This window comes from Callithrix jacchus, chromosome 5 (genome assembly GCF_049354715.1).
Source record: "Callithrix jacchus isolate 240 chromosome 5, calJac240_pri, whole genome shotgun sequence".
In the NCBI taxonomy this organism is placed as follows: Eukaryota; Metazoa; Chordata; class Mammalia; order Primates; family Cebidae; genus Callithrix; species Callithrix jacchus.
Window position 1 is genome coordinate 90133599 of NC_133506.1, and position 23812 is coordinate 90157410.

Here is a 23812-nt window from a genome sequence, read left to right on the forward strand (position 1 = left end):
GGTTGGCTGTGATGAAAATCATATTTGAGTGTCTACAGTTGTTTTAATTACATTTTTATTTTGAGAAATTTTCAAATATAAATATTTTATATAAAAGTAATACAAAAAGCCTTCAAAGTAGCCTTTGTCCTCTTCCCTCCTGCCCCATTTTCTATCCCCTCTCTTCCTGTAAGAGGCAACTTCTCTTTACTTTGGTATGTGTCCTCTTAACTCATAAAGTCATTATTTCTAAAAACAATGTAATTGCCCTTACTTGGCTAATTATAAACACAAATATGGAAGGTCTGAAAGACTTACTTTCTAGGTTCTTTTAGACTAGTAAATTATTATAATAAGCCTGAAAAACAGAACATTAGTCACCAAATAATTCAATAACTAAGTAACATATATTCTATGTTAACTAGCATATTGCATTTGTATCCATATTAATGTATCTAATTAGTGGCAGGCATCTAGGTTTCTGAAGGAAGGAAAAAGAACCAATGAAAGAAATCACAGACTGACACTTTGAGAAATGTACAAAAAGTGAGTCAGAGGATTTCCTCTTGATCTTGGCTGAAACTATTAGGTCTCAAGTTTGGGTTGATCCTTCTTTGCCTGGCCCTTGCAGAAGCAATGCTTTTTCTTGTTTCAAAATGAACTATACTTGTCAATCGCAGTGTTTTGAGTACTGCCAGTCTGATACTGATGTGGCAGAACAAAGTTCAGTTTGTTAAAAGTATAATTTATTCTCTAAATATAAATTGCCTTTGTTTTATAAATACCTACATAAAAAGCTTAAGTCCCAGCAATGTTTTATTTTTATTTATTTTATTGTATTGTTTTTATTTTTTATTTATTTATTTTTTTTTATTGCATTTTAGGTTTTGGGGTACATGTGCAGAGCATGGAATACAGTTGCATAGGTACACACATGGCAGTGTGTTTTGTTTGCTTTCTCCCCTTCACCCACATTTGGCATTTCTCCCCAGGCTATCCCTCCCACTGGCCCTCCTCTTTTCCCCCCAATAGACCCCAGTGTTTAGTACTCCCCTCTCTGTGTCCATGTGTTCTCATTTTTCATCACCCGCCTATGAGTGAGAATAGGCGGTGTTTCATTTTCTGTTCTTGTGTCAGTTTGCTGAGAATAATGTTCTCCAGATTCATCCATGTCCCTACAAACACGAACTCATCATTTCTGACTGCTGAATAATATTCCATGGTATATATGTGCCACATTTTCCCAATCCAGTCTATCATCAATGGGCATTTGGGTTGATTCCAGGTCTTTACTATTGTAAACAGTGCTGCAATAAACATTCGTGTACATGTGTCCTTATAGTAGAACGATTTATAGTCCTTTGGGTATATACCCAGTAATGGGATTGCTGGGTCAAATGGAATTTCTATTTCTAAGGCCTTGAGGAATCGCCACACTGTCTTCCACAATGGTTGGACTAATTTACACTCCCACCAACAGTGTAAAAGTGTTCCTTTTTCTCCACATCCTCTCCAGCATCTGTTGTCTCCAGATTTTTTAATGATTGCCATTCTAACTGGCGTGAGATGGTATCTCAATGTGGTTTTGATTTGCATCTCTCTGATGACCAGTGACGATGAGCATTTTTTCATATGATTGTTGGCCTCATATATGTCTTCTTTCATAAAGTGTCTGTTCATATCCTTTGCCCACTTTTGAATGGGCTTGTTTGTTTTTTTCCTGTAAATCTGTTTGAGTTCTTTGTAAATTCTGGATATCAGCCCTTTGTCAGATGGGTAAACTGCAAAAATTTTTTCCCATTCTGTTGGTTGCCAATTCACTCTAGTGACTGTTTCTTTTGCCGTGCAGAAGGTGTGGAGTTTCATTAGGTCCCATTTGTCTATTTTGGCTTTTGTTGCCAATGCTTTTGGTGTTTTGTTCATGAAGTCCTTGCCTACTCCTATGTCCTGGATAGTTTTGCCTAGATTTCCTTCTAGGGTTTTTATGGTGCCAGGTCTTATGTTTAAGTCTTTAATCCATCTGGAGTTAATTTTAGTGTAAGGTGTCAGGAAGGGGTCCAGTTTCTGCTTTCTGCACATGGTTAGCCAGTTTTCCCAACACCATTTGTTAAACAGGGAATCCTTTCCCCATTGCTTGTTTTTGTCAGGTTTATCAAAGATTGTATAGTTGTAGATATGTTGTGTTGCCTCCGGTGCCTCTGTTTTGTTCCATTGGTCTATATCTCTGTTTTGGTACCAGTACCATGCTGTTTTGATTACTGTAGCCTTGTAGTATAGTTTGAAGTCTGATAGTGTGATGCCCCCGCTGTGTTCTTTTTGCTTAGAATTGATCTGGCTATGCGGGCTCTCTTTTGGTTCCATATGAAGTTCATGGTGGTTTTTTCCAGTTCTGTGAAGAAAGTCAATGGTAGCTTGATGGGGATAGCGTTGATTCTGTAAATTACTTTGGGCAGTATAGCCATTTTCACGATATTAATTCTTCCTAACCATGAACATGGAATGTTTCTCTATCTGTTTGTGTCCTCTCTGATTTCGTTGAGCAGTGGTTTGTAGTTCTCCATGAAGAGGTCTCTTACGTTCCTTGTGAGTTGTATTCCAAGGTATTTTATTCTTTTTGTAGCAATTGTGAATGGCAGTTCGTTCTTGATTTGGCTTTCTTTAAGTCTGTTATTGGTGTAGACGAATGCTTGTGATTTTTGCACATTGATTTTATATCCTGAGACTTTGCTGAAGTTGCTTAACAGTTTCAGGAGTTTTTGGGCTGAGGCGATGGGGTCTTCTAGATATACTATCATGTCATGTATTGTATTTTTTGAAACAGGGTTTCACTCTTGTTGCCTAGGCTGGAGTGCCATGGCGTAATCTTGGCTCACCGCAACCTCTGCCTTCCAGGTTCAAGTGATTATCCTGCCTCAGCCTTCCAAGGCGCTAGGATTACAGGCACACACCACCATGCCCAGCTAATTTTTGTATTTTTAGTAGATATGGAATTTCACCATGCTGATCAGGCTATTCTCAAACTCCTGACTTCATGATCCGCCCGCCTCAGCCTCCCAAAGTGCTGAGATTACAGGTGTGAGCCACCGTGCCCAGCCATAATTCTCTAATTTTTATAAAAATCTTTTCTTTAGATCCTGTCAAATACATATAAGCCTAAGACAATAAAAATAACTTATTTAAGAAATAGAGCCTCATAATTTCCCTGGAAAAGAAATGTACAATGATCTATGCAATTAAATAACATTTGCATATCTATCATAAAGAGCTCTCTTTACTGGTAGATATAATTTTTTTTTTGAGATGGAGTCTTGCTCTGTTGCCCAGCTGGAGTGCAGTGGCATGATCTCTGCTCACTGCAACCTCTGAAGCCTGGGTTCAAGTGATTCTCCTGCCTCAGGCTCCTAAGTAGCTGGGACTACAGGTGTGCACCACCACGCCTGGCAATTTTTTTGTATTTTAGTAGGTAAAACCCTGTGGATGGTATCGATCTCCTAACCTTGTGATCTGCCCATCTTGGCCTCCCAAAGTGCTGACAGGCATGAGCCATCGTGCCTGGCCGATATAAAATGTATTTATTTATTTATTTATTTATTTTTATTTATTTATTTTGAGACAGAGTTTTGCTGTTGTTACCCAGGCTGGAGTGCAATGGCACGATCTTGGCTCACCACAACCTCTGCCTCCTGGGTTCAGGCAATTCTCCTGCCTCAGCCTCCCGAGTACCTGGGACTACAGGCCCATGCCCAGCTAATTTTTTTTTTAGAGACAAGGTTTCACCATGTTGACCAGGATGGTCTCAATCTGTTGACCTCGTGATCCACCCGCCTCGGCCTCCCAAAGTGCTGGGATTACAGGCGTGAGCCATCGTGCCCGGCCGATATAAAATTTAATATAATTAGTAAGAAGTTGTGTTGCAACCGATTTCTTGAATATCTGTATCTTTTAACTTGGACTTTTTTTTTTGAGACAGAATCTTGCTCTGTTATCTAGGCTGGAGTGCAGTGGTGTGATCTCGGCTCACTGCAACCTCCACCCCTCTGGGTTCAACGAATTCTCCTGCCTCGGCCTCCCAAACAGCTGAGACCACAGGTATGCACCACCATGCCTAGCTAATTTTTGTATTTTGTTTTTTAGTAGAGATGGGGTTTCACCAGGTTGGCCAGGCTGGTCTCAAACTCCTGACCTTGGGTGATCTGCCCATCTCGGCCTCTCAAAGTGCTGGGATTATAGGCGTGAGCCACTGTGCCTGGCCTAACTTGGATTTTTAAAGGTAGGATTTCAAGTAGGTTTTGCTCAAATTCTCCCTCCTCCCTCACTCATCTTTTTTGTTATCTTCACATTCCTCACTTTCATCTTCCCATTCATCTAGATATCACTTATGACAATCTCCTGTTGCTCCAGTTACCTTCTATATACTACTCTACCTTTTTCAAAATACACTTGTATTTTTCTTCTCTCCCCTCCTTTTATTGATTTGGAAAAAAATAGCAATTTTTTTTTCCTGCTACCACTATATAAATAACCAGCAGGTAAATGTAGTTAAATTAAGTATCTTGCAGGTATTTTCTGTGGACAACTACACAGAGAAGATTCTAGTATTTTTAAACAAATAATGTATGAAGGTACTCACCCACAGTCCCTTCTGTGCCATCTGTTTCCTTTGGGATATAAAGTGCAGAAAGATCACTCTGGAGGACTTCATCTGATGTGGCTCTGGCTAAAGCAGCAGCCAAAAAGGAAGGACAGTTACTGCAAGAAAAAAGACAAAAGGCTATTTTCAGCAAAAGAATTAGGAGTTAATACATTTAACATTATTAATAATTACATATTTTTAAAAATATTTACATATTAATTATAACATTGTCTCAAAACAAAATTACACCTTTAGACAATATTCGATTAATATTTATTGATTAGGTACTATGAGCACTGGGTATATACTGATGTATAACACAGACATGGCTCCTTACCTAGTGGAACTAGTGACAGATGACAAACCAATAGGATATAACTTAAAAGCGGGATAAGTTTTATACAGGAAACCAACAGGATACAACAACAGAGAATAATAAAGGGGAGTACACACTTATTAGATAGAATGGTGAGGAATGCAGTATCTTAAAGGATGAAAAAGACTCAGTTATGTGGGAGTGGGAAGTTAGGAGAGAATATTCCAGGCAGAGGGAATAAAATTTATAAAGAACTTTTTATTTTTGACTCAGTCTTGCTCTGTTGCCCAGACTGGAGTGCAGTTTGGTGCCATCTTGGCTCATTGCAATCTCCATTTCCCCCCAGGTTGAAGCTATTTTCCCATGCCTCACCCTCCCGAGTAGTTGGGACTACAGGCATGCGCTAATTTTTGTATTTTTACTAGAGATGGGGTTTTACTATGTTGGCCAGGCTAATCCTGACCTAAGGTGATCCAACCACCTTGGCCTCCCAAAGTGCTGGGATTACAGGTGTGAGCCACAGTACTCAGTGATACAGGATCTTTTTGAGAGCTTGTTATATGTAAAGAACTGAAAAAGCCCAGAGGAAGTGAAGCACAGTGGGTGAGGGGAAAGTGGCACAGAATAAAATCAGAGGAATAGGCAAAGACCAGATACACGAGCTTTTTAGACTATAGTAAGGAATTTGAATTCTCTTCAAAGGGTAATGTGAATTCACAGAAGTTTATGAGCAAGAGAGTACTCATAATTGCTCTACATCAGGCATATGAATTAAATATTTGCTTTGACTGCTGTATCAAAGGAAATTAGAAGGGAGCAAGAATGAAGGAGGGTAACCAATAAGGAAGTCGTTATAACCCAGGTCAGAAGAAATATAGAACTTGTTGATGACTGGATGTAACAGTGAGAGAGGGAGAGAAAATAATTAAGTCTGATCCTGGGTTTTGGTCTGAGCAACTAGGTGAATGGTAGAATCATCTGCCAAGATGGAGAAACTAGGAAAAGAACAAGTTTGTGAAGGAAGTGGGGTAACGTAGAAATCAATAGTTCATTTTAACATATTTTTAAAAATTAAAGACGGAGTTTCACCATGTTGGCCAGGCTAGTCTTGAACTGAGCCCGGCCAATTTTAACACATTAAGATGAAAATATCGGCTTGGCACGGTGGCTCATGCCTGTAACCCCAGCACTTTGGGAGGCCAAGATGGGTGGACCACCTGAGGTTAGGAGTTCAAGACTGGCCTGGTCAACACGGTGAAACCCCGTTTCTACTAAAAATACAAAAATGTTAGCCAGGTATGGCGGTGCTCGCCTATAATCCCAACTACTCAGGAGGCTGAGGCAGAATTGTTTGAACTCGGGAGGTGGAGATTGCAGTGAGCCAATATCATGCCATTGCACTCCAGCCTAGGCAACAAAAGTGAAAATTCCATCTCAAAAAAAAAAAAAAAAAAAGATGGGAATACCTGAGATGTCCTAGTCAAGGTATCAAATGGTTAACTGGATATTCTAATCTGGTATTTTGAGATGTTATGAAATTTGGAAGTTGCAAACATATGGATGGTATTTAAAGCTATGGAAATAGAAAAGAACTCCCGAGCTCAAGCAATTCACCTACCTCGGCATCCCAAATTCCTGAAATCACAGGTGTGAGCCACCACACCTGGCTGACCTGCTCTATTTCTGACCTGAGCTGATTCATACCTCCTTAAGCAACCTGATGGTTCTCTGCTCCCAGAAGGTCACCATATTGATACCAAACTTAGTGTAGACACTGGATTAGCATAGCACACTATAGGCCAGCACTTTTGGACTCAAGCAATCCTCCTGCTGCAGCCTCCCAAGTAGCTGGGACTATAGGCATGAGCCATCACATGTGGCTCAAAATAATCATCTTAAGAAAATGCAATCAGATACAAGAGAATACATACATATAGACCAGTTAACAAAAATAAGAGAAATTCAATAGAGAGATATCACAAAACAAGAACCAAACAGGAATCTTAGAGCTAAAGAATTCAATGAATGAAATAAAAAATACAATAAAGAGCTTCAACAGCAGACAGAAGAAAAAAATTCTGAACTTCAAGACAGATCTTTTTAAAAAAACTTAGGCAGAAAAAAAGAAAAGAAAAAATAAGGTAATAATGTAATTCTTATGATCTATTACTATTAGGAATGCTATCATAAAATTCTAAAGTATTCAGTTAAGGCTGCTTTAAGAAAAAGAAACTTATTTATTTTGGAGATTACCTCGCCAGCTGAATCAGGATGATTAGTCTTGATTTCATATTCCAGTCTGTTCTGAATGTAAACCAGATCAGACTCAGCTTTCTGGAACTAAAGATTAGCACAAATCATAATTGTGTAAACCAAAAGACTAATAGTAAACATGATACTTTATTCTTTTTTCCCTTTACATTTGTTATTATTTCAATAATAAGTGATACATACTCATTTGAAACTGTGGAAATAAAAAGTATATAAAATATTCATTATCCATAATAACTATGCTCTATTAAAAATTTAAAAACTAAGGCTGGGTGTGGTGGCTCACGCCTGCAATCCCAGCACTTTGGGAGGCTGAGGTGGGCAGATCACCTGAGGTCAGAAGTTCAAGACCAGCCTGGTCAACGTGATGAAACCCCATTTCTACTAAAAATACCAAAAGAATTAGCCCAGCATGATGACACATGCCTGTAGTTCCAGCTACTTGGGAGGCTGAGGCAGGAGAAATGCTTGAACCCCGGATGGGGAGGTTGCAGTGAACCAAGATCATGCCACTACATTCCAGGCTGGGTGACAGAGTGAGACTCTGTCTCAAAAAAAAAAATTAAAAATTAGTTAACATTTTAAAGTCATTTCTCTATGCCTCTCTCTTACATTTTGAGCCAAAGTCAAGATACTGAGTAGCCATTGTCAGATATTAATACAAAAAGAAGGCCGGGAGAGGTGGCTCACGCCTGTAATCCCAGCACTTTGGGAGGCCGAGGCAGGTGGATCACGAGGTCAAGAGATTGAGACCATCTTGGTCAACATGGCGAAACCCCGTCTCTACTAAAGGTACAAAAAATTAGCTGAGCACGGTGGCGCGTGCCTGTAATCCCAGCTACTCAGGAGGCTGAGGCAGGAAAATTGCTTGAACCCAGGAGGCGGAGGTTGCAGTGAGCCGAGATCGCGCCATTGCACTCCAGCCTGGGAAACGAGCGAAACTCCGTCTCAAAAAAAAAACAACTAAAAATGACTTCAAGAATTCCCTAGAGTCATTGATACTCTCATCAGTTGGGCAGTGTTTTTCTATATCTGGCAGAAAATATAGTTTCAAGTTAAACACACAGAACAAATCTATTTCAGGAATATTCACATTGTTACCTTTATTAGCAATCCCATTGATCAAAGAGTTATAGCTATGCGCCACCAAAATTAAGAGGGCTGCCACTAAAATTAAGAGGGCTTAAAGAGTCACAAACTTCACAAGAAAAGCTACATATGGTATAGGAGTAACAGTTTAAATAACCCCAATTTACTGAATCTGGGTGCCAGCATGGGAACTTGACCTCTAGTAAACCTCCAAGGAAGAAAAAAGGGGAGAACTGCTACCCTGAGGCCATTATGGATATAGTATGCTTGAATTAAAGCAAAAAGTTACATTCAAAAATATCAGTATTGGAGTGGCCGGCTGGCTCATGCCTGTAATCCCAGAACTGTGTGAAGCTGAGGAAGGCAGATCACCTGAGGTCAGGAGTTCAAGACCAGACTGGCCAACGCAGCGAAACCACTTCTACTAAATATACAAAAATTAGCTACGCATGGTGACATGGGCCTGTAATCCCAGCTACTTGAGAGGGTGGGCACAGTGGCATGTGGTCCCAGTTATTTGAGTAGCTGAGGCACTAGAATCAGTTGAACCAAGGAGGCAGAAGTTGCAATGAGCCAAGATCGGCCATTGCAGTCCTGCCTGGGTTGCAATGAGCCACGATCAGCCACTGCACTCCTGCCTGGGTGACAAAGCGAAACTCTTATCTCATGAATAAATAAATAAATACCAATATTTGGATTATCATGCCATTACTGAAAATGATGGTATACAAAATAACACTTAAGGGAAGGCTTTCATATTTCATTCTACGTATTTCTGTAGTATTTTAATAAGCAGTTATTTAACCTTTTAAAAGGCCAGTGTTTTTTAAGATGTGTAGACAGATTTGACATGACACTGTATTTATGACTCGTTAAATACAAAAATAGCGTTCAGCATGGCCTCTTTTTGTAAAAGAAATGTGTAATCAATGTGCAAAAATCACAAGCATTCCTATACACCAATAACAGACTAAAAGAGAGCCAAATCAAGAACAAACTGCCATTCACAATTGCTACAAAGAGAATAAAATACCTAGGAATACAACTAACAAGGAACTTAAAGGACCTTTTCAAGGAGAACTATAAACCACAGCTCAACGAAATAAGAGAGGACACAAACAGATGGAGAAACATTCCATGTTCATGGTTAGGAAGAATCAATATCGTGAAAATGGCCATACTGCCCAAAGTAATTTACAGACTCAACACTATCCCCATCAAGCTACCGATCACCTTCTTCACAGAACTGGAAAAAACCACCTTAAACTTCATATGGAACCAAAAGAGAGCCCGCATAGCCAAGTCAATTCTAAGCAAAAAGAACACAGCAGGAGGCATCACACTACTGGACTTGAAACTATACTACGAGGCTACAGTTATCAAAACAGCATGGTACTGGTACCAAAACAGAGATATAGACCAATGGAACAAAACAGAGGCATCGGAGGCAACACAACATATCTACTACCATACAATCCTTGATAAACCTGACAAAAACAAGCAATGGGGAAAGGATTCCCTGTTTAATAAATGGTGTTGGGAAAACTGGCTAGCCATGTGCAGAAAGCAGAAACTGGACCCCTTCCTGACACCTTACACTAAAATTAACTCCAGATGGATTAAAGACTTAAACATAAGACCTGGCACCATAAAAACCCTAGAAGAAAATCTAGGCAAAACCATTCAGGACATAGGAGTAGGCAAGGACATCATGACCAAAACACCAAAAGCATTGGCAACAAAAGCCAAAATAGACAAATGGGACCTAATCGAACTCCACACCTTCTGCACGGCAAAAGAAACAGTCATTAGAGTGAATCGGCAACCAACAGAATGGGAAAAAATTTTTGCAGTTTACCCATCTGACAAAGGGCTGATATCCAGAATTTACAAGGAACTAAAACAGATTTACAAGAAAAACACAAACAAGCCCATTCAAAAATGGGCAAAGGATATGAACAGACACTTTACAAAAGAAGACATACAAGAGGCCAACAAACATATGAAAAAATGCTCATCACTGGTCATTAGAGAAATGCAAATCAAAACTACATTGAGATACCATCTCACGCCAGTTAGAATGGCAATCATTAAAAAATCTGGAGACAACAGATGCTGGAGAGGATGTGGAGAAATAGGAACACTTTTACACTGCTGGTGGGAGTGTAAATTAGTTCAACCATTGTGGAAGACAGTGTAGCGATTCCTCAAGGACCTAGAAATAGAAATTCCATTTGACCCAGCAATCCCATTACTGGGTATATATCCAAAGGACTGTAAATCATTCTACTATAAGGACACATGCACACGAATGTTCATTGCAGCACTGTTTACAATAGAAAAGACCTGGAACCAACCCAAATATGCCCATCGATGATAGACTGGACTGGGAAAATGTGGCACATATACACCATGGAATATTATGCAGCAATAAAAAATGATGAGTTCGTGTCGTTTGTAGGGACATGGATGAATCTGGAGAACATCATTCTCAGCAAACTGACACAAGAACAGAAAATGAAATACCACATGTTCTCACTCAAAGGCGGGTGATGAACAATGAGAACACATGGACACAGGGAAGGGAGCACTACACACTGGGGTCTATTGGGGGGAATAGGGGAGGGACCATGGTGGGGAAGCTGGGGAGGGATAGCATGGGGAGAAATGCCAGATGTGGGTGAAGGGGGGGAAGGCAGCAAATCACACTGCCATGTGTGTACCTATGCAACTATCTTGCATGTTCTGCACAGGTACCCCAAAACCTAAAATGCAATAAAAAAAAAAGAAAGTTGAGAAGGACATATGACATGTTAAAAAGAAGTGTTTCTTTTTTATGAGACAGGATATTGCTCTATAGCCCAGGCTGAAGTGTTGTGGTCCCATCACAGCTCACTCCAGTGTCAAACTCCTGGGCTTATGGGATCTTCCCACCTCTTTCCCAAAGCACCTGGAACTACAGGCACATGCCACGATACCCAGCTCATTTTTTATTTTTTGTAGAGAGAGGATCTCATTATGTTGCCCAGGCTAGGCTCAAGCAATCCTCTCGCCTCAGCCTCCCAAAGTGCTGGGATTACAGGTGTGAGCCACCATGTCCAGCATAAAAGTGGTTTCTTGCTGGGCGCAGTGGCTCACGCCTGTAATCCCAGCACTTTGGGAGGCCGAGGCAGGTGGATCACAAGGTCAAGAGATTGAGACCATCCTGGCCAACATGGTGAAACCCCGTCTCTACTAAATACAAAAATAAAATTAGCTGGGCATGGTGGCGCACGCCTGTAATCCCAGCTACTTGGGAGGCTTAGACAGGAGAATCGTTTGAACCCAGGAGGCGGAGGTTGCGGTGAGCTGAGATGGTGCCATTGCACTCCAGCCTGGGTAACAAGAGCGAAACTCCGTCTCAAAAAAAAAAAAAAAAGTGGTTTCTTTCTGCAAGTGGTATAATCAGTGAATTACTCTTAACTTCTTGAAATTTTGCATCTTTTACAGGATCTTAAAGCATATATTGCCTTGAGTTCATCAAGGATATAACCATGGTTCTTAGAGTTTACTACAGAAAGGAAAACATGATTTCCACAGGCATGGTCTCCTATTCCTAGCCCAAAACACAGGAGACTGTTTGCAGGGAGGTTGCTGTTCTAACTATGAACTTTATCACTGAACTAAATATTGATTCTCAAAATTCTGAAGCCTTAGTGGAAGGGCAAACACTGTTAAAAGCAGTTCTCAAGTATAATAAGAAATGATGTACAGTTATTTTTAGTATATAAAAGATACTATTAGGACCTTTCAAATGTAGAGGAAGACAAAATGGCTGTCAGAAGTTAAAATACTTCTAAGGTCAGAAGCTATTATCATTGAACAGAATTTCAGAAATAAACTAGTTCCCATCACTACTAATTCTTCTCATCATTGACCTAAATTGGAATGGAAAACTCTGCAATGACCAAAATTCTATCTTTATAGCCAAAACTTGGGGGAGGAGGGTCAGGTACAGATAGAAGAAAGAGAAAGTTTTTGTTTTTAAATATATTTTCCAGGTCAATATCTGATTTCCATCTCTAACATCAGGGAGTTGCTCTAAGCCTGAAAAATTAATGTTGGGTACATAATTACAAAGTGCATTTAAAATGATTTCCAGCCAGGCATGGTGGCTCACACCTATAATCCCAGCACTTTGGGAGGCCGAGACGGATGGATCACGAGGTCAAGAGATCGAGACCATCCTGGTCAACAAGGTGTAACCCTGTCTCTATTAAAAGTACAAAAATTAGCTGGGCATGGTGGCACATGCCTGTAATCCCAGCTACTCGGGAGGCTGAGGCAGGAGAATTGCTTGAACCCAGAAGGCAGAGGTTGCAGTGAGCCGAGATCGTGCCATTGCACTCCAGTCTGGGTAACAAGAGCGAAAGTCCGTCTCAAAAAAATAAAAAAATAAAAATAAATAAAATGATTTCCAAAAAGTGGAGGCTTTTCATTTGTCCTATTTGTTTGTTAGATTAGATGTCATGATTAAATTAATCAATAATTACACTTCCTTAAAAATACTAATGTGCGTGTGTCTGTGTGTGTACTAAGATATTCTTATTGGCATAATTCATCATATTAGGATATACTTAGGGATTATCTTCTCCTATAAATAAGTACACTAACCCATCAAACATGTGGATGAAGAGAATGAGGAAAGGCCAGGGGCCAGAGCAAATCAAAGTTAACAAAGGCCGTAAGCACTCAAGGCCTGATTTCTTGTTTATCTTAATTACTGAATAGACCACAATTCCATAGCTTTAGTCAATGAGTTACATAACATTCTTAAGCACAACTTTAAAGAAGAGTTTTTAAAGTTTTAAAGAGTTTTTAAAGAAGAATAAAAAAAGCTTGTTTTATTCATTTAATTCACCATAAATTATGGAATTTGTGGCTCCAGAAATTCCTTAGACAGAATCTTTATTCTAGGAGCCCTTAATATGTTTATGAAATAATTTTTTTACATATTTAAAAACTTGATATTTCAGTTCTGTTTGAAGTTTAGCACAATCTCATGTAGTTCATTGAACAGTAACTTCTTTTTTTTTTTTTTTTTGACAGAGTCTTGCTCTGTCACCCAGGCTGAAGTGCAGTGGTGGCATCTCAACTCACTGCAACATCTGCCTCCTGGGTTTAAGCAATTCTCCTGCCTCAGCCTCCTGAGAGCTGGGACTACAGGCATAAATTGTCCTAAATTTGGCAAGTGAGAGCACCAAGGTTTGGAAGATATTTATAATAATCAAATGTATATATCACAAAACATGATGAGTTTGGGGGACATAAAACTCTAAAATGTAGACTATATAATTATATATACATTATATATTTTATTTCATTTTCTTTTTTCTTTTCTTTTTTGAGATAGGGTCTCGCTCTGTCACACAGGCTGGAGTGCAATGGCAGCATCTCGGCTCACTGCAGCTTCCACCTCCCAGGCTCGAGTGATCCTCCCACTCCCACCTCAGCCTCCCAACTAGCTGGGACTATAGGTACAAGCCACCATGCCCAGGTTAATTTTTGCATTTTTAATAAAGACAGGCTTTCACCATGTTGGTCAGGCTGGTCTCGAACTCCTGACTTTGTGTGATCCGCCTGCCTTGGCCTCCCAAAGTGCTGGGATTACAGGTGTGAGTCAGCGGCCTGGCCTCTTTTCAAGAGAGTGGTTTTAGCTATGGTTTCCTGTAATACCTGGGGGCCAAAAATGTGTTAATCATCAAATGGTACCAAAAAGAAATGGTTTCTACTTTTAAATAACCTATATTTTAAGATGATACCAAAGAGTACCCTTCTAATCAATGGTATGATGAAGTCAACTAAACTGTCAATTTTTTTTTTTTTTTTTTTGAGACGGAGTTTCACTCTTTTTACCCAGGCTGGAGTGCAATGGCACGATCTCAGCTCACTGCAACCTCCGCCTCCTGGGTTCAGGCAATTCTCCTGCCTCAGCCTCCTGAGTAGCTGGGATTACAGGCACACACCACCGTGCCCAGCTAATTTTGTGTATTTTTAGTAGAGATGGGGTTTCACCATGTTGACCAGAATGGTCTCGATCTCTTGACCTTGTGATCCACCCGCCTCGGCCTCCCAAAGTGCTGGGATTACAGGCTTGAGCCACTGCGCCTGGCCCTGTCAAATTTTTTTTTTTAAGAGGGAGTCTCACTCTGTCCTCTATCATCCAGGCTGTAGATGCAGTGGCTCAATCTTGGCTCACTGCAACCACCTCCTGGGTTCAAGCAATTCTCCTGCCTCAGCCTCCCGAGTAGCTGAGATTACAGGCACCTACTACTACACCAAGCTAATTTTTGTATTTTAGCAAAGATGGGGTTCACCATGTTGCCCAGGCTGGTCTCAAACTCGTGACCTCAAGTGATCTGCCATCCTTGGCCTCCCAAAGTTCTGGGATTACAGGCGTGGTCCACCAGCCCCAGCCTAAACTGTCAAGATATTTTTGCAAAACAATTATTAAAAACAGCCATCATTACAAATTAAATTATAGCTGGGCATGGTGGCTGAAAAAATATTTTCTACCACGCCCAGCCTGAAAAAACATTTTTAAAAAAGACAAGAAAAACAGCTTGTTCTAGGTTTGATGTGTACCTGTAGTCTCAGTTACTTAAAAAGCTGAGGCAGGAGGATTGCTGGAGCACTGGAGTTCAAGGCTGCAGTGTGTTACAATCTCTCCTGTGAATCATCACTGCACTACAGCCTGGGCAATATAGTCAGACCCCAGGGAGGAAGGAAGAAAAGAAAAACAGCTTGTAGGTAGAATGTTATCCTCTGTGGAAAATTGTGTAAGAACATCTTATAATAATACACAAGGGCAGTACTGGCTTTTTTTCTTCTTTTTTTTTTTTTTTTTTTTTTTTTTGATATGGAGTTTCACTTGTCACCCAGGCTGGAATGCAGTGACTGGATCTTGGCTCACTGCAACCTCTGCTTCCCGAGTTCAAGCAATTCTGCCTCAGTCTCCCTAATAGTTGGGACTACAGGCAACCGCCACCATGCCCAGCTCGTTTTTGTATTTTTAGTAGAGGTGGGGTTTCACCATGCTGGGCAGGGTGGTCTCAAACTCCTGACCTTAGGTGATCCACCCCCCTCAGCCTCCCAAAGAGCTAGGATTACAGGTGGGAGCCACCATGCCTGGCCAGTACTGGCTTATTAGTGAAGTCAGTGGGCTATGGAATAAGCAAGGAGCAAAAAAGATGCCAAAGAAATGATGAAAGATAGAAAAATAATCTTAAGGCCAGGCGCGGTAGCTCACGCCTGTAATCCCAGCACTGTAGGAAACCGAGATGGGATGATCACAAAGTCAAGAGATCAAGACCATCCTGGCTAACATGATGAAACCCCACCTCTACTGATAATACAAAAATTAGCTGGGCATGATGGCACGGGCCTCCAGTCCCAGCTACTGGGGAGGCTGAAGGAGGAAAATCACAGTCACCCAGCTGGTGAGTGGCAATGCAGGAAAAGAGCCCAGGTTTGGCTGACTCCAAAGCCTGTGCTCTTCCAACAATGCCACCATGCTCCTTAGAAGGGCCAGTGAGACAATAATGGAAAGACAGGAGAAAAGAGAATGAGCCAGAAACAAAGCTATAGCTAGGAAAATAAGGCCGGAAAACATGAGGTCAGGGAGAAAGAGAAGGGAACCCCAACTTTTTATATACTTTTTATTTTTTGAGGCGTCATCTCACTCTGTCACCCAGGCTGGAGTGCAGTGGCATAATCTCGGCTCACTGCAACGTCTGACTCCTGGGTTCAAGTAATTTCTGTACCTTGGTCTCCCAAGTATTTAGAACTACAGGTGTGCATCACCAAGCCCAGCTAATTTTCGTATTTTTAGTAGAAACAGAGTTTTACTATGTTGGCCAGGCTGGTCTTGAACTCCTGACCTCAAGTGATCCGCCTGCCTTGGCCTCCCAAAGTGCTGGGATTACAGGCATGAGCCACCACGCCCAGCCTCCAACTTTTTAAAAGACATGATCAAGGAGAGCTTTGGAATAATCCCACCTTGAACTTCACAGGGATTTTAGCTTAGAGGTAGGAGAACAATACAGAAACTCACGTTGATGACAGAGTCCTTGAATTTGATATGCAGCCGGTAGTTACAGATGGCAATGAGGGCATCGGCTGCCTGGCCCAGGAACTCTACTCACTCGCCCTGCAGCACTGTGAAGGGGACCAGTCAAGGGGCAGAGAAACCCTCAGTCCAGAAGTGAGTGACCGCCTCATCCTCCTCTACAGCCTCTGCTCTGTGGAATCGCCTCTAGAAAAGCTCTGGAAATGGTGGACCAAGGCAGGAGAGGAGAGTACTCTCCACGGTGAGAGCACCAGGCAACAGCTGAAGAGGAAAGCTGCCTTTCCTTCCCTGGGGCCAACAGCTCCAGGATATACAGACAAACCCTCCTCCTCCTGAGACCACAGAGCAGGAAGCCAAAGCTCCAGTACCAGATCCCCTTGAAGATATTTGGGGGAAGGGAGGATTTTTTTTAACTGGACAGGAAGCCCCATCTATCCTGGCCCCCAACTCCTCCTTACCTGAAGATTCTCCTCCTCCTTCACTAGTTCCTTGGGGGGGAACAGATCCTTGGCTTGGATGTACTCCAGGCTGGGGGGCCCCTCCTCACCCTGTAGGAAGGCCACAGTTCTAAGTCACCAAGCTCTGCTTAGCCCATGAGGTTCATTCTGCTCCTCTCCCCCACCAAGAAATCCACAGACAACCACACACGCACCTCTAAAGGTTCTGGTCACCAGAGGAGGGAAAAGAGACCTGCCTTGGTTGGAGACAGGTAAGCGCGAAATGGAGAGAGTACTCAAGCTTATTAAGCCTAAGGAAAGAGTGAGGCCCCAGGAGGAATTGGGAACCTGCACTCTTCAAAGGACTCTCCTATACAACCAACATTTCAAAAATGGAGGAGAGAAAACTAAGAAAAAGAGAGACTCTTTTCCTTAGACCCATGTAAGGGTAAGGCAGGAATGGGGATGGGAAAGTGCTGTCCTGAGGAAAAGGAGCCAGGTGTGGCAGCTGGTTACAGAGAGGAGGGAAATTAGGGCCCTGTAGCCACTGAAGCTTCAACCTGGTGGGTGAGGAAGACAAAGAGGAGTGGGTGGGGGGATTCAGTCCCATGCCTCTAGAGGGCCTTCACTGATGCTTTCAAAAGGAAGATGTGTTTAGAAGCTGGGCTTATCTTCTTGTTAGGCCCACACTGCTGACAAGCCCCCATTACCTGCCAAGTAACCTACTCCGCCTGCTAATCAGGGGGGAATTCCTGAGGAATACCCACGGCAAGAAGAAGGAACTCCCCGCCCAACCACCAGGGAGGGGACCCGAGGGGATCCACGGGCCTGGGAGGAGCCAGGAGACCCAAGGACAGCCAGGGGAGAGAAAGAGAGAGGAGGCCTGGCAGACACCACGGGGAAGGCGGGGACAGCTGAGAGGACAGATGGGGGAAGCTGGGAAGGAGCATCAGCCAGCGCGGGAGGGTAGGACCGGGAATGATGCAGAGGTAAGGAACCGTGCAGAGGCAGGGAAGATGGAGAAGAGAGGTGGTGGAAGAGAGAAGGGACTGGAGCCCCAAGCCAACGAACAGAACATCTCGCGCTCCCTGACCAGCCCCCCTAACATCCCTTGCAGCCTACTGGCCACATCCCACATTCCCAAGCAAGGATACAGTGGGTGGGACCAAGATGGAGAGGCGAAGGTAAAGGGATGTACCCCCACAGGGCGGGGCCTGGAGATCTGCAGTCAAGGGCAGTGGCCGTGGGGCCGGGATGGACCACAGAATTTCCATTCCTGGCCTTCGACCATCCCCGGCACCCAAAGATTGAAGCAAGTCCAAGAAATAAGAATTAACCCACCTTCCCTGCCCCTAAACGTTCGGGGTCGGGCCAGAGGCCATGGGAAGGCGGATGGGCTGAAATCGAGGGCTGACCCTGGGGTAGGCTGTGGGCACAAGCAAGCGTCGGTCTCCTAGGCACCCAAAGGCAGGGTGAGCACTTACGAGCAGCTAAGCATGGAGCAGGAGACGCGGGCAGTCAGGCTCCTAGTCACGGGCGGTCTGGGCCAGCGCACATGCCCCTGGAGCCGCTGCGCTGCCCGCCAGCCCCGGGCGCCCGCCGCATCCCGGCTGCCGGGACAGCCAGGTGTAGCTGCGGCGGCCAGGAGGTGAGGGCGCTGGTGGCGGGCCCTCAGCACGGCTCCCGCACGCTTTTCACAATGGAGTGGGCCCAGCTCCGCCCTCCAGCACGAGCGCGGAAGGGAGGGGAGCTGGGCGAGGGGAAAGCCCGGGACGCAGCGGGAAGGCGGAGGCGGGGAAGCGGGCGGGGTGGGGGTCCGCGAGCCCCACCCACAGCCCCAGGCTCCTCCCTCCCCGGGACCCTGGGCCTTGTCCGAGGGCGTACCCCACTCCATGGACCTTTAGGGGCTTTCAGGAATCTGGGCTATGGGACCGCCCAGACAGACGGCCTGGAGCAGAAAACAAGACCGCCTACATTTTCTTCTCATTTACCTTTTTTCCAGGTGGGCCACCCTATTCCCTCTTAGAAACCCATCCCCATGCCCTCCCCTCCTCTCTTAAGTTCCCCCGACACCTGCTCTGGATCCCAAGGTGGAGCTCACCTACCCACAACCCATATGCTTCCTCCTTTCACTCCAAAACCACTACCCACCATGCCCCTGCCCATCAGGGTCTTTCAATCCTGTGACTTGGCTAAACCCTTCTTTCCCCTTAGGATGGTGCCAGGTTAGTCATTCCACGCTCCTGGAAAGGGAAATGAGCTTTTATTCCAATACCCCTACCAAACCCAACTCCTTCAGCTCCATCTCTCCCTTGTTTCACATTCTGATCTCTGGGTAAGAAAGTCCTTCTTCAAGGAGAAAGGATTTCTTAGTCTGGGAAAGAGAAGAGCTGGAAGTATGGACCACAGAAGTTATACAAAAATGAAACTTGAAACTCAGGAGGAGGGGAGTAGAGAGAGTTGGGTAGAGGGCCAAGGAATAAGGAGCAGGAAGAAGGGGCTCAAAATATCACCAAGAGTCACAGAGGGAGCTCGCTGGAACTCCAAACTTCCTGCACCTGGTAACTTTCAGACACCAGGGCTTTTGTCTTGTCTGGGGGAGAAGGGAGGAATAAAAGAAAACCTGACATTTTATTAAGCATCTACAATGAGCCAGGCAGTTTCTAACTACCTCACTAAAACTTTTCAAGCCCTCAAGAAGGAAACCTTATCCTGTCTTACTGGCGAGACTTAAACTTCGAGAGAAAGTATTCGGTTTACCTAAGTGGTATGCTAGGATTTGAAATCAGATGAAGCTGACTCTGGGGCCAATGCTCTTTTCACACTATCCCAGAAGAGAAAAGGGCAATCTGTTGGTGGGAGCCCAAACCAGCAGGCTTTCTGAGAAGAGACCGAACCAATAATGCACACACCAAATCCACATCTCTATGGAAGGGAGGGAGGGAAGGAGGAAATCCTCTCATCTACTGAATTCTTTAACCTGCCACTAAGCACAAAGGACACCCAAAAGAAACTGAAGATAACACCAGGTTAAGGGCCTGGTCTGAGCCAGGGCCTATAGCTCTCTAGGCCTTTCCCATCTCACTGCCTCCTCCTAGCTCTCAGGAACTACGGCGTTCCCTGGACTAGGGGTGAGAGAAGGGCAGTTACAATTAATGGAAAATTCACAGGATCATTGTAAACTACCTCTAGTGATATTCTGGGCACCCTGAAGATGCTATCCTGATAGATATTCAGTCAGCTGTCACCTGTAGTGGCTTAACAGCAGCACCCTGGAGCTGGAGAAGCCCCACAGTTTTGGTGGAGTCACTCCTGATATAGCATCGACAATATTCAAAGGATCCACCAGAAGTCCAAGGATCCTGAGATAAAGAAGGCCTGGCTTTTCAGACAAGAACACAGAGATCCTGCCGGGGACGCAAGAAAAAAAGAGGAGGGCTGTTATGAAGAGTTAATAGAGCCAGTGTGGGCAGGTAGTGTCAGGAAAGTGTGAGGCATAGAACATGCCGAAAAACATTTCTAGAAGCTTCCAGTCCCAGTGCTGAATACTGGCTAATGTTTTGCAATCTGAAGAAACCCTAATTTATCTCCAGGGCAGATGAACCTGTTTAGGAGCTGAACAGGGTAGCCTGGAGCTCAAGGTCTAGGAGAGGTGGGGCAGCTTCACAGAGAAAGACACAGGGATTACAGAAAACACAATGGCCTGAGGAAAGAAAGAGTACTCACCATTCCACCATGGCAAGGGTCCTGGCTGCCTGCTTCTCACTGTAAGAAGACAGAGGAACATAAAAGTAAAGAGCCCCATCAACACTACCATGGAATCAACAAATGCTACCCATCTACCTCTGACCTTCTCTACACCATATTCTTCTCCCTTGCAGAGACCCTAGTCTCTCCACAAGTCACCATACCAGAGAGAGGCAACGGGAGCTACAAAGGGAGAAAGCAACAAGTGATTCTGCAGGGCATAAAGTCAGCCACGAGGTTCTGGAGCAGGGATGAGTGTCATCCAAGATTATTCACCAGAACTCAGGAGTCCTGGTTCCCAGATGCAGAGGGAGAACACTTCTTTGTGGGACAGCAGAAGTGCCAACTGTGAAGAGACAAAGGCTGCCCAACTGGGGCTTATTTTGGGCCCTGAATCTTTGGGCAAAGTGGCAGTGGCTGAAGAGACATGAATCCACAGGAATGTCTTGCCAGTCTCTGAGTCTCGGAGTAGTACCTACCTGACCTGTTTACTGGGGGCAGAGTCCAAAGTGGGACAAGCGCCGGGTAGGGGGAGACCACAACCTGTGATCAGAGGGCAGCAGGGCTGCACAGGCACAGGTCCTGCTGAGTGTACTTGACACCAAGTTGGGTGGAGGTTATGGAGAGGAGCCCACACAACAGGAATAGAATCAGGCCAATTCAGGCCTTGGAGTCAGCATCTGTCCAATGAGCCCAAGTAACAGGGATTTCAGGATGGGGCCTCCTAGGCTTACTTATGAAGCCAGGCCGACATTTCACTGACACTTTCCTTCATGCCTGCTATCCTCAGGTGCAGTACAGCAGAGCCCTATGGGAGACTGCGGGGATAAAAGCCTCCATCTGTGGTCCTGCCCACCTCCCTGTTCACAGTACCCTCTTCCCTAGACCACTTTCCCTCATGGGGCAACCCGCAAGAGGCAAGCCAGAGGTGCTGCCTCACCACCCACTGGCACGCAGCCCCAGGGAACGAAGGGAGGGTAGGAAGGACAAGGATCAGGCCTGAGAGGCCCAGGGTTTTCAGGCCTAGGAGATCTGGTCCCGGGGGGCGGGCCAGGTTGGCAAGGGAGCCCAGGTGCCCAGGTTCTAGGGGCGGAGCTTAAAGACTCGGAGGCGGAGCCCCAAATGACAGAAGGCGGGACTCAGGGAAGCCTGTGGGGGCCAGGGCGGAGCCGGGCAAGACGTCGTCGCTGCAGTTCCCAGGCTCGCAGTGCAAGGGGCACGGTGACTCACCCAGGCGGCGTCCGCCCGACACTCCGAGGCCGCGCTCTAGCCACTTCCGTCTCCCGCAGCTGCAGAGGCCGCGCCGTCCCGAACCCCCACGGTGCTCTTCTCCTCAACCAATTATATCTCTAGCCTGTGCCCGCCCTGGCCAATAGCCACGCCAAGTCCCGCCCTGCCCCCGTCACGCAGCCGCCGGCCACACTCTCGAGGCCACTCATTGGTCGAGACGGGCAGACGCCCTCCCAGCCTTTAGCCAATCGGATGCCGGAAGACAAGACTATACCTGGAGGGAGGAGGCGCGGCGCCGGAGAGGAGACGCGACCAATGGGAAATCACAGCGCGTCCTTGCGGTAGCCAATAGGAGAGCAGCAAAGAGGGGGCTGCCGGCTACAGCTCTGGGGACCGGAAGTGGGGGCGGCTAGTCGCCTACTGGTAGCGCAATTAGAGGCGGGCATTGTAGGGTACAAGCCTTAAGCCACTTCCGGTGATGGACCCGCCCTGGAGGTCCTTCTCAAACAGATCCCCAGTGGCACCTCAGTTTATCCATTCCCGTTTTGGTTTCGCTGCTGTCATCCAGTCCCAATGCCAGAATAGGAGAAAACCTGCAGGCTAGGAGACAAGGGAGGGCTAGGCCTGAGGTTCTGTCTTGGTCATCTCCGACTGGCTGGGATTTCCCCCTTCCTGTGTCTGGTTGGGTTCCTACAACACTCACTGTGTGTCGATAAACGACCCTGCCGTTCTTCACAACCTGCGTTGTGCTGCTAGTCATGAGTGAAGAACTCTCATCCGAGAGATGGAAAATCTGGATCTGAGACTGCCAGTAACTAGCTGCGGCCTCCTAGTCTGTAAAGGGAAGGGAGACCAGGACGCTCCCAAGGACCTGACTTACCACCCCTCCCTTTCTTTCTTTCCCGGGGACCCAGAACAGACCACAAGACGGAGGGTGGCCGCTGGAGGTCGCCATGGACACGCGATACCACCAACCGACAGAATTGGAAACCAGTTGATTCAGATTCTCAGCTAATATTCTCAGGTCTGGAGTGGGCCTGAGCGCTTTAATACCAAGCCCCGGGGCCAATGGGTCCTCACCTCTCTTTGTTTATAGAACACTGAAACTTCAGTACAGTTGGTAAGTTCCAGGAAGACGAGAACTCTGCACTACTTTAACTCCAGGGTCCAGAACAGTCTGCAGTCTAGCAGATGCTGTAAAATTTTTAATTAAATACTGAACTCCTGTAGGGCAATGATTGTGTTTTTATTCATTCCTAGCACTTACTATAGTGTTTGGTGATTACAGTGGCTGCATTTGTTTAAAGCTCTTTCACGGGTTTTTTACAGTGTAGAGCTTAACCTGCCTATTCCTTTTCCCAGATCAGGAGAAACAGAAAGTCAGGAAGTTGCACACCGTTAATACCTTGCGTTTTCCCAAGGGCAGGTATGAAATCCAAAACTGCTGCAGAATTAAAGGTATGTATGTGGGAAAGATGGAGAGAGACCCAAACCCCAGATAATAAAGGCAGGATAGATGTGGTCATTAAGATGGAGAAGCCAGATTGGATTCTAAGCAGGGACTAAGAAGGGGAAGCAAAGTGGAAAGTTTTCCCCACTCTCCCTTCCCTACTAAAAGCCAGAAACCAACATCTACGATTAGCCTTTCAAAACTGGGTCCCAGGATCTTGGTCTCCAGGAGGTCATAAAGTTACACACAGGGACACCAGAAGCCACCTACAGATTTATTAAACTTTATTTCCTCTGAGTCTCTGGGCAGTCAGCAGGATGTAAGGCGAAGTGGCAATAGCTGAAGGGGTCTGAGCAGAGCTGGTGTTGGGAGGGGCCGACACGGACAGGAAGAGGAAGAGATTTAAATATCCAGGGCTGAAATCCAGTTAATGGGTCTCCTTCATCTGTTTTTGTATTTTGTGTAGTATCTCCTGCATCCGCCACAGCTGGAATAGGCATAGGCATCAAAATGGGCCTTTTTGGAGAGTCCTTTAGTATTGGGGAAGTGCCCC

At 44.8% G+C, this 23812-nt stretch overlaps 1 protein-coding gene across 1 annotated transcript in view; it reads right to left on the reverse strand.

Annotated features, from left to right (window-relative positions):
• Nucleotides 1-21897, reverse strand: part of LOC128932113 (protein phosphatase 1E-like) — a 54049-nt gene extending 32152 nt beyond the window's left edge. Inside the window, exons 1-4 of the mRNA XM_078373562.1 lie at nucleotides 21810-21897; nucleotides 20559-20597; nucleotides 7182-7268; nucleotides 4610-4728 (exon numbers count right to left, since the gene is read on the reverse strand). Coding sequence (XP_078229688.1) covers nucleotides 4610-4728; nucleotides 7182-7268; nucleotides 20559-20569 — 217 coding nt within the window. The 5' untranslated portion in view covers nucleotides 20570-20597; nucleotides 21810-21897. The remainder of the gene's footprint in view (nucleotides 1-4609; nucleotides 4729-7181; nucleotides 7269-20558; nucleotides 20598-21809) is intronic.
• Nucleotides 21898-23812: the final 1915 nt, after the last annotated feature.